This window comes from Zerene cesonia, chromosome 1, assembly GCF_012273895.1.
Source record: "Zerene cesonia ecotype Mississippi chromosome 1, Zerene_cesonia_1.1, whole genome shotgun sequence".
In the NCBI taxonomy this organism is placed as follows: Eukaryota; Metazoa; Arthropoda; class Insecta; order Lepidoptera; family Pieridae; genus Zerene; species Zerene cesonia.
Genome location: NC_052102.1, coordinates 9,134,835 through 9,146,773, shown reverse-complemented (window position 1 = coordinate 9,146,773; position 11,939 = coordinate 9,134,835). Strand labels below are relative to the sequence as shown.

Below are 11,939 nucleotides of genomic sequence, written 5' to 3'. Positions count from 1 at the left end.
ATTTTTTTTTTACCAGTACATTATAATTTCCCATTCTAATCTCATCATCCATTAGTGTTTGCAAAAATTGGTTCCAAATTGTACCGACTATTTGTACAGTCATGAGTTTGATTCAGTCACTGAAAATGTACTCAAATGTCACTTTACTCTCCATAAATAATTATATTCATAGTGGGCACATCCGTGATTCCTTCTAAGATACAGGCTCGGCCTAGCTTAGACTACAGGAACACTAGTTATAATCTTTTCGATCGAGAATTGAAGTCTCATACAAAATGTTAACATAAGGTGTGTATAAATGAAGATTTGTATTATTTTTTTTAAACAAAAAAAAAATCATCCCCATTTTTCTTGGTGTGACCAGGGAATAAAAATACGCGTCAAATACTGAACGGATTTTGCAATTTTTATTATTGTACGTAATTGCCAGTAAATGGATTTGTGACAGAATAGCTTGAGAACTATCGCCGCATGTAAAAACGCACACAATCATATCAATTTCAACAGTGTAAATTACCTAAACCGACAATTACTTGCATAAATAAATTTAAAAAAAAAAACGCCATAACTTTTTCACTTAATCTTTTACACGAAAACAAATAAGGCTGAGTTCTGAGAGTATCTTGAAACAAAGAGCTTAAGTTTTAATTGAAATCAATATGAAGAAAGGATAGCTACGTGCTAACGAAAGGCAAAATCCAATTTTAAATGGATTATCGATGTTTGGCGCTTTCTTCCGTCTTTCGTCTTTGAGCAAATATTGAAGTTCTTAAACCTAGCATCTAGTACGTGTTATTTGATTCCATTTCAACGAAATTAAATCTTGTGACATTTTAGAAGTGATTACACGTACTGGACGGGTAGAAATAGTATTGAATTGGAATATGCGTAAGACTGGTTGGGCCTTTAAAGATAGAATGAACAATCAATTGAATTAAATCCATATGGAATTACAAAAGGGTCTCCGATATTTAAATCTGTCAGACCGTTTTGCCACGGGTTCGATGTTCAAAAGGTTTATTTTTTAATTGAATTATCTTTTAAAAGAATCCGTTATACATATTGTTCTCTTCATTTCTTACGTAAAGCCATTTTTATAGCTTAAAAACGAATTGCAACAACGTAAAACTGAGCGAGAAACCAAACGCAGTCTTTATTTTGCGCGCTTAAATTTTATCCAGCATGCTGAAACCAATTAACAGGAGTTCCTCATTCTTGACGTAGTATAATTGTTCGTGAAATGAAAATAGTTCACTCTCTGCATAGTATTTGAATATTTAATTGTCAGCCGTAACGCAGACACCGCTTGGACGCTTAGTAACAAATGTAGCTGGAATATCACCGTTTAATTTAGAGGTGGATATTTTATGCATTGTTTATTTACGTTTAGTATGGCGTAGCTTAATGTCTAAATATAGATACGTTTTCTCTAGTATGTTATTGAGAAGCTTTTCTAAATTAACTTTCTGGTCCCTTTTATTAAAATTTCATAACAAGTTATTTTTTTTTTCTACAGGTTACAATAGCTTTCAGTAAAGAATAAATTTAACTTCTAGATTATGAGTGAGTGATTTAGGATGTATTGAAATAAAAGCGGACAAAATTTTTTATAGCATTGTCATCCTTTATAATATTATACTAGTATTTACTTAACCATAATGTACGAATATTTGAGGTAACCATGTTAATTAATAATGAATCAGAATTTAGGATTCAGACGGCAGTTAAGGATTTAATAAATAAAACAAGTAAATTAAAGATAGTGCTTTATTAATTACAGATACTTACATACTCCGCCGAATATAAATACATTAACAATTTGGAGAAACAAGGTACATACATGAATCGCTATGAAGCAATAAGGAATTGACAGTGAAAATGATAGGCAGTGTGTGCTAACGAAAATAACAGCTTTGATGCTTCGAATGTATTGCAAAACGAACCCCTTTGGACTGAACACGCCCGAAAATAACAAAGGACCGGCGTTTATTCCTGGAATTTTTGTCTGAGGCGTGAGACAATTATGTCGACATTAAAAACTCCGATATAGATTCTATACATATGATAAAATCCGCAAGTTTTCATTAATATAAACGTATTGTTTGTTGCTTAACGCAAACACAGAAAAATAGATAAAATTCATATGCAGATCGGTTATAGATTATGAGCTAGCATGTCATAGAGCCATTTTTAGCGAGTCATCACGCGAGCAGAACTCTGGGACTGCAGTTAGTTGATTACAGTACCACAATAAACAATAAAGTCTTATTCCCCACAATGATTTTTACTTCTCTATCGATTTCCTTTACAGGCATAACATCCTGAGCTATAACAAGCATCATTTCCAGATATTGGATCCAAAAAAAATTCTGTAACACGCACAAAATAACCGTCAGAGTATACGCTGACCTTCGTTGATTTCGTGTGTACACAGCATTATGACCGAAAGCCAATAAAGGTTCATTTTGTAGACAATTCGCAGCCGAGTATTAATAATAATATCAGTCCTTACTTAAACGCTAAAGGGATTTGTTTGATGTGAGTCACATTTTGATTTCAACACTCAAACTTAAGAATGGTAACTTTGAGAGGATCCTAACATACTACAACATATCTCTGTAGCTAAATTATTCATGTGAAAGTTCAGAAACTATTTCAGGTAAATATTGAAACAATTTTCGATATTAATTTCGCAACTTGCAGCTTTGATCCAACTTCGTTGAACTGCGAGATATCCAAAAATATTTGTGGCTACATATAAATAAAGGGCAAAATGTAATTCCCATCAAAAACTGGACGATGATCTACTATGAGGTATCTAACAAATAAATAATGTAACTAAATTAAGGCCGGCTATGCACGAACGACCGGGCGATCGATCATCCACAGCCTACCCGACTTCGTATACAGGTTACACTCGAAAATGTAATACAATTCACAGGTAGGCATTTCCGCGTTTTCAGGCACATCAATAATTCATAATACACCCCGAACGCGGTGTATTTTTGATCGAGATCAAAAACCTCAAAGCACGAGAATATTAAATCGAACACAAATTCAGCGTTTACAAACAAATTTTCATCAAATATTCTGTTTTCAGACAAAAAGCAGGGAAGTTTTTAGAGTAAATTTATTGTCAAAACTCTTAAAGAAGACTTACGTTTATTGAAGGTAGTTTGGCGCAAAAACAACTACGCAATTGTATATACTTTCAGAATAAAAGAAAAATTAAGTTAAGTGCCCGTTTTTATCTACACCCACCCGACTGGCAATTTACAAAGGCCAACAAGATTAATTAGAGCAGGACTTTTATTTCTGAAATTTCTCGAAAAGCCTTATGAGACGCTAAATAATAATACTTTTAATTATACGCGCCACTGCTAGATTTGTGTAATACGTTACGCTACGTCCAAACAGAGCTCGAAAAGTGGATTTTCGTTAGATCTCCGCATTTGACACATCTTAAAATTAAACTGTGATGAAGAATGTCTTTGGTGTTAAATAAGCAGATCTAACAGTAAAACACCCGGTCCGATCTTGGAGATTTGAAACCAAACAACACTGACGATATTTGTGCAACCGCTTTACATCCTGTTCAGATTCATGTTGTCCCACCATTACTTAAAGACCCGTATGGACACTTCATTTTCCGATCATTAGCTTTATATGGAGATAGCATTGGTCGTTCGCCAGCTCTGCGTGGGCATACCATTAGTTTTCAATCGGCTCATGTTTGACACATCACAAGTTATTCATTAGCTCCGTTCGGACATACCATTGGTTAATCATTGGCTCCGTGTGGACGTAGCTTTATCTTCGAGTGTAACCAGTATGGGAGGGGGACTAGACCGCGTTGCCAGCGCTATGCACGTTGCCGTTCACGTTCAGGGGTATTGTGTTGAATTCGTCTTCCAAATCATCAGTTTTCCTGTAACAAAGTTAAAATCAGCAATGGCGTTTGTGCGTGTGTGTGTGTGTGTGTGTGTGTGAAATCCCGTGCAGTGTTGAATGTATCTTTTGTGCGATTTATTCAGTTAAAGAGGAGTTCAGACTGATTAAAAAAAAACTGAGATAAAATCATAATTTCATCCGAGGGTTTTTGTAAAGGTTCAGGTAACTAAATGCCCTTGATATTTTTGTTGTATGTAATTTGGGATAATAATTATACAATACAATAAAAAAAATACCATAGAAAATAAACTAATTCCTTTCTTATTAAAGTATTGCATTATAAACTTATTCAAATCAATTCAAATCACTGAATTATTTGGTGTCTCGTCATAGCTCTAATTCCCTTAAAAATGTTGTCATCATTTTACATAAATTTAACTACATACATAACTCAAGCTAGTGTTTCATTTTAACAACAACGAGAAAAAGGTTCTATATTTCTAGCCAAAAACTACTCTTCTTATTTCCCACACTTTTGTTAATTAACACAACATACATACAATATCATATAAAACCATTTAATTATAAAATTATAGTAATTCTACATAAATGATAAGTAGTTAGCAATTAGTATGTCCGCAATATGTCCCAGTTTATTTAACTCAAAAAAACAAATTTCTCAAGATTTTCCATTTTGCCAAAACTTGCGCGACGAACATAAACTGTTCCAAAACTGGTTCGACTAAATACCACGGCCATCTTTTGGGACTCGAGATTCCCACGCGAATTATAACTCCACGTAATGAAATGACAATCTCTTTCGAGTTAATCCCCCAAAAATCCTTTAAGACCGTTGTAATTAAGCCGAGACTTATCCAGATGAAGTCGGGATAAATTACGTACCTTGCCATTACCTACCTTGTAATAAGCTGGACAGAGAAATGTAATAAATATGTTCTATAATAGTCGTTTAGGCTGTTAAGAATGTGTCATTTATCAAAATTCCAGTAAAAACATTAAAATTACAAAAAAAGTGTTCTTGGAGGTAAGCGCAACTGAGATATAATGAATTTTAATATTCGTTAATTGTAATAGTCCAAAATCTGGGAAAATCCATTTTTTACAATAGTCCATTAACTTTATGCTATCGATAATATAGCACTAATAGTATTCTCCTTATAATCTTACAAATTATATTCCTAAAAAAAATTGTAGAACATATTTTAAAATTGTGTTCTGGCTACTACAATTACCTAATTTACTCAACAAACTAGCGCAGTTCTATAAAAACGAAATTCAATTACATACAAATAAAGATGCTGCAATGAATATTTATTTTCTAAATTTTCTTGCTGCCGCTCTGCTCGCCTTGCTGAGCACTGGATATAGAACAGTCGAGAAGATATATTATTATATATTTTTTACTTATATATGCGTAAAACTTCGAATTATTGACCTTTTTGTTTAGTTATAGAAGCAAGCCAATTTTACTTTGATAGACCAGACTATTAACCCGAGGAAAGTAATTATTAACTACAAACATAAGTTTTTACAAAGGAAAAGACGAGTCATTATCACTCTGACTTTCAGGTCAACAAACTCAATACAAAACCAAGTGATTTAATAGACACCAAAAAGGTTTTACCCGAGCTATCCGTTCATTTAAAAACTTATACAGTAATTAATTGTTATTTTCTCTCTGCATTAATTCATCTAGTATTTTAAGTGTATAATGCTTAAATATAGCAATTTTGTATCAACAATAATGCAACAAAATTCAATGGGTTTGTGGTGCACAGTGATATAACCATATAAACGCCACAATACTCGCTACAAGACAAAGAAAATTAGTGTGTAAGCAACAAAGGACGGACCAGGAACTATTTCCTGGTAACACAGCCTGGACTACACAAAGACGTTTCGTGAATAGAAATGCTTCTTTGACATATAATTGGACGGCTTTCGAGCGACAACCCAATTTTTGTCGAGACTCGAGAGAGGCGCCGTTGCTTGAGGAGCACTTACTGCTGGTTTTACTTTAATTAATACAAGGCGAAATTAAACAAAAAAAACGCAATGTAAAGCAGCACATTGTATAAAAACGAAAAGGTTTTTGCGTGTTTTATAAACAACCATATTTTACTTCCTTAATATGGCTTTTATGATAATCATTTTATTGCTTTCATAATATTAGCATTCTTAACTAATGTAGAAGTGTACTGGAACCGAGAAGCTGATTGCCCATCCTAACAATATATTATTAAAAACCCAATTGATCTCAGAAAAATATGTGTCTCTCGGTCTTATCTTTATTATGAACTAGTTGTTTTGATAATTCCTTATTAAGAAAACAATTTAAGAACCTCGACTTTGACCAATATTTTTTTTGTTTTACAGCATTGAAATGTTTTATAAATGAGACATTTTGTATAATAGAAAAAAATTAATCACGAAACGGGATTTGACCCCACGTCTTGTTGCCAACCTCTCGGCCATCCGTGATCCCGCCCCAGCAATCGAATTTCTTCTATTCTTTCGACGTTGACATCTAAAAATTGCGATGTTTTCTTACGTTTTCTAGAATTGCAATTATTGCTTCCAAAGCTGCGTTTAGCAATCTTCACTAGATATTTTCCCAAACATTACCTTTTTTATGGTAAACAATAGAACATACATCCATATTTCAAACAGAGTACATTTTGGGAAGACGATTGAAAGAAATTTGTAAACTAATCGTTTAAGACACGCTCCATTGGAATACCATTGTTAGAACTTTTTGCTAATCAGCTTTCCTTTGGCCTTTTTCTTGTACAAAAAGAAACTCTAACCTCTATTATATAGAGTTGAGAGTAATTTGACATCATACCCAATGTATTTAAGTTATAGAAAGAAAACCTACGATATAATACTCGCTTTTTCTCAATTGACTCGTAATAAAATATTCAATGAGATATTTGGCATGGCGCTTTAAACAGTGAAACATACAAAATGGCACATTAATAAAACAATTATTTGATGAAATATAATGTAAGTTTTTTTTAAATATCTCTTTCCGAAAGACAGATGAAAATGCAAATTTAAAGACGCTACTTTCAAGAGTATCTTTAAATTCTCCATTCAAAGGTTTTTCTTTAAAAGTGAAGCAGCATTTTTATGTAAAAATAAAAAATTACAGAAAGCATATTTATAAGATACTATATTTATGAATCTTTGTAACGTTTTCACACAAAAGCTGTTGGACCTATTTCGAAAATTCTTTCACAATTGCAAAGCTGCAATATCTGACTGGCATAGATTTTTTGTCAATTTCTTTGTGTACAATAAGGATTTTTATATTATTTATTACTATTACTATATATGTACCACGGTGAAAGCCAGGGTGAACAGCTAGTTATTTATATTCTTTGAAATTTGAAAAATAAAAAATAAAATATATTAATTACTAATAATAATGTCAAAAAAACATTTACAAATAAAATACCATCGTATCATCATACACTCTTATTTTATGTTAGTTATTTGTCCTATATTTAAGATTACATCAAGAATAAGTAAATTTCGGCAAACATATATATAAATTGGCTTTGAAAATAAAAAGGGCGTTGATTGCAAAATTAGGACCCGTATATAAATATTTAGATTCCTCCCCATTCAGATAGAGAAACTACATACTATAATAATTATGTAACTACAACACCGATCTTCTAAGGACCCTTACCCTGTACGGACGTGACAGAATATAAGAACAGAACAAATGTTATCACGAGGCGGGATCAGATTTTTTCTATTCTTTCAAAATTCCATTCATTTATAAAGCATTTCAATGCTATACAACTAATAATTAAGAATATATATTTTTTTATTATACACACGTAATCAACGTACACGTGTAGGTTTAATTAAAAAAGCAAGGACTCTGCGAATCTTAATGAAGTTCGTTACTGGACATAAATAAATTGCATCCACCCAAATCGATTTATCTAGCTAGTGTGAGTCAACACTCTGGTCACTGTAAATTAACGTAGTAGGAGTTCGTGCGGTCAAATCTCACATAACATCTAATACACTTCGTATAGAAATATGAAAGGAAAGAAAAAAAGTAATTTTCACTTTGACTACAAAAATTAAAAATTTCAAAACTAAGCACATTCATAAATAGCAAAGTATAGCTGCTCCATCATCATCATCACATCAGCCCATACATGTTTCCACTGCTGGGACACAGGCCTCCTATAAGGGTTCAGGCCATAGCTGCTCCAAGTAGATCTAAATTTTTATACGTTTGTACCGATTTTCAAATGTTAAATGTCACAACTGTATCTGTCTGAAATTTGAGTCCTGTCCCTCCTTTATATACTGGACGGATTGGCGAAGTCCCTTTTTATTGGGTGGAGCCATTAATTGAGAGAAGTCGAAGAAATAGCAGAGTAACCGTAAGTGTACGTCCATTATATTTAAAACTAGCTGTATCTCTTGGTACCCAGTTAAAAAGCCTACGAAGTAAACCAGTCTATATTCTCTGTATCAAATATCATACAAATACGATATACTGTTTTCGCATGAAACAGTAACAAACAAAAATCCATCCATCCGTCTATTTCTGATCTATCTGATTTTAAAGGCAGAGAGATCCTGATCACTGAGCCAAAACAGCTTCTTTAAGATAGGATATTATATGTCCAAATTATCTGTTCCAAATACTTTGCATATCAACAAAAATTCAACAGGATACCTATTTAATAATAATATAATCTATAAAGTAATGTAACATTACATACCGTTTTCTATATTTGTATATAATAAGCACAATGAATGCATTGCCGATGAATAATGCAGCTATCAGCAGCGACGGGATGACGATGTCTGTGAACAACAAGAAAAAAAATTATAAAAAAAAAATTATTCTAGAACGTTAACCATGACAATAAAAAGAAGTTGGTTTGGTTTTGGTTCTAAGACAAACGCAAATTGGGAAATAAAAATTAATAACATTAAAACTTCTTAAAAGTAGAAGGTAGAAACTATGTCACCTCCAGTCTTTAGTAACTGTGCCAGTTTCTAGGGTAATTAAGTTTTATGCGTAAAGATAAATATTTAATTGACTTAAGAACATTAATGATGAATAGTTTTGTACAAAAAGTGCCGCTTTTTCTATTCAGTTAATCTATATGAATAATATAGAGCTGAAAAGTTTGTTTGATTTTTTGAACGTGCTAATCTCAGGAACTGCTGGACTGATTTTAGAAATTCTTCCACCGTTCGAAACGTACGTGATCTTTGAGTATTATTGACTTTTATGTACCACGGGCGAAGCCGGAACGGACCGCTAGTACAACATATATTGATTTGTCACCAAAAACCATTTCAAATAGAAGATATGTGAATATATATGAATAAATGAAACGGTAGCAAAGTCCAGTAATGTATAACTATAGTAGATATGCTCACGAAAAGAACTTCGTTTCTTTCACTCGAACGCTGATAAGGTTTCAATTTTACATTGCCGAATTTATTGTTAGTTTTATTAAAAGCCAAAAAAATATTTCTTAGCTTTTCAGTAGCAATGCGAGACAGGGATGTACGTAACGTTTTTTATAGCTCCGTCCCTGTTCTACATCAGTCATTGAATAATATTATCTTTCAATATGCTGGTCAACACAGCTCCGCGTTCGCGTACCTATAAATTTATACAATAACGCTTCCAATCTGACATCTATGTAGACCCTTATAATGAGGAGACTAATAATGTTTTCAAAAGATGTATGACTTGTGAAGATCTTCAAGATAAGCTTAAATTTGTGCAAACAAATGTGTTTCAAACATCTTATATCATAATATTTATTGCGTATTCTTTGCGATGTTACGTAAATCGACGACGTGAAATAGGTCATGTTTTCTTTGCAAATCCATGAATGATATTTTCGCATTGATGTCAAACAAATTAACATAATATCAATAAAGATATACAGAGACGTACTCTAATCTTCTTCTGCTTTTACAGATTAAATTCTATGAAAGGAAACCACATCAAGAAATCATAAGAAATTATATTATAAAATAAACGGTAGTGATACTTATAGTATTTGTAATGTTACCAAATCTACACGTACAATTTCCATTGTACCGCCTTCTACAGTTTCTTGAAACTTCTCGAAACGTCGATCGAGTGAAACTTGAAGAGCTCACTATACATTTGTCATAGAAAACACAGCAACAAGTTCCTAACAGTTCGCAGTAAGGGAGATCAAAGTTCAGAAGCCGTATATCAATCGATGAAGTTCTACAGACTGAAAACTTTCACGATATTACTCGTACTGTTTGAGGAGATGCAATTGATGAAGTGAAAACCGATACAGGAATTTATATTAATTATTGTGAGTACCAGTGGCATGGAGAAGTTCTCGAAACCTAAGAAACTAACAAACGTAATAATATAACATATTGAATCTGTGTCCCTACGTAAGCCTTCCAAAAGACCGGATGCTTTCCTTCTAGAGGTACGAGTCCTTGCAATGGGACCAAATATGCCTTGGTGATTTGACCATTGAAACAGACACTTCAAATATATTTAAATACGCAGCAGAACAGTTAAGAGCAGTTAAACCCTTGAATTAGACTATGAACCGTCCATCACGCTGCGAGCATTGACAATTGTCGGTAAAGTCACTAACTTTAGTAACCGGCAGTCTGTTGCAGCGACATTTGCATAACTCCCTAATTGCACCCCGTGGTTGAGCCTACGTAGTCGTCATTTCTATATAGAATTTTGGGGTTGCGTCAGCCAATATAACATTCATTGTATTTGAATTGAATCGGTACCTAATTTAGGCAAATAACGTAAACAAGTTTTTTTATGTGGGAGTCAAGCACGCTTCGTCACGAATTGGGTCAGCTCGCACCGGAGAAGTACCACATCCTCACAGAAAACCGGCGCGAAATAGCTACTGTGATTGGTACGGTAAGTGGGGGAGACGGAGGCCTGTTTCTTTAACCTCGCCAACTACGTACATACGCACAATACAATACTACGTACAATTGAATAACTTATCAATTAATTGTAAGCCCAATACGCCTGTAACAAATGATGGAGTAAGGTTTATGCCATTATTACAAAGTTACTATCCTGAGAGAAAAGGCGTTGAAGAGATATTCCAACATGTAATCCATTCAACCAAACAGTTTTGTTCGAAGTTGTCAGTTCTAAGAGGTACAAATGTACAACACGCCTCAAGTTTCAAAACGCTTATGAGCCAGTTAAATACAGTTGGTTTCGGAGAAATATCGAAACAATGGTATTGAATTACCGCTATTAATATAAATACCGTGCAAATATCAGAAAGGGAAAAGTTAATCGCGACGCTAAAGCGGTTAAATGTTGCGACTCAAATTGTAAATTGTCTATAAAATGGTTAAGTGGATCCACCGTGTTCGGATGGGTATAAAATAGCTGCTTTTAACTTGTCGTCAAATAGTTTTAAAGTGGATCGTTTCAGCCATTACTTCTTGTAGGGGATTTATAGACATTTCGTTGGAGGAAAATAGCAATGCGATGCAATAAGATTGTTTTGTTTTAATTCGAGTTTTAGCTCGATTGCTTTAGTCTATGCTCTTGGCATGATTTTCCAGAAATTAAATTTCGAAGGCAATTAGTGCTCTCCATTTCTTCTTATTTGATTATACCTCGTTTTAAACGACTAGTATGAATTACTTGACCTAATAGCGTACATACTAAATAAATAACATACAATACCTATGTTATTTCAATCCAGAACAGAAGCATAATATACATCACACATCAATATGTTACAATAATTTCCATCTATTACTTTGTAAAATTCGTATTTAATAATATTTTAAACAAAAACCAGATTCCTTTCACGCCGCTCCCTTCAGACAAACGGTATCACGTATCTAACAAATAGGATTGCCTAGGTAGAACCAGACAATGCGTTTAAAATTTCTCCTATCTAACGCGATACTCGTCCATCGACACTTCGATCGTGTATACAGGGGGTTATATTTACACACGCTCCAACTGTCTGTACAGG

The 11,939-nt window shown here is 33.4% G+C and overlaps 1 protein-coding gene across 2 annotated transcripts in view; it reads right to left on the bottom strand.

Moving 5' to 3' along the window:
• Positions 1-1,753: 1,753 nt before the first annotated feature.
• The window catches only part of LOC119829082, an 85,351-nt gene continuing 75,165 nt past the window's right edge, over positions 1,754-11,939 (bottom strand). The window contains exons 8-10 of one of the 2 annotated variants that reach the window (XM_038351470.1): positions 8,670-8,754; positions 5,200-5,270; positions 1,754-3,928 (exon numbers count right to left, since the gene is read on the bottom strand). In XM_038351470.1, the coding sequence (XP_038207398.1) occupies positions 5,231-5,270; positions 8,670-8,754 (125 nt within the window). In that variant the 3' untranslated portion in view covers positions 1,754-3,928; positions 5,200-5,230. The remainder of the gene's footprint in view (positions 3,929-5,199; positions 5,271-8,669; positions 8,755-11,939) is intronic. The other variant, XM_038351461.1, reaches the window with a different exon arrangement.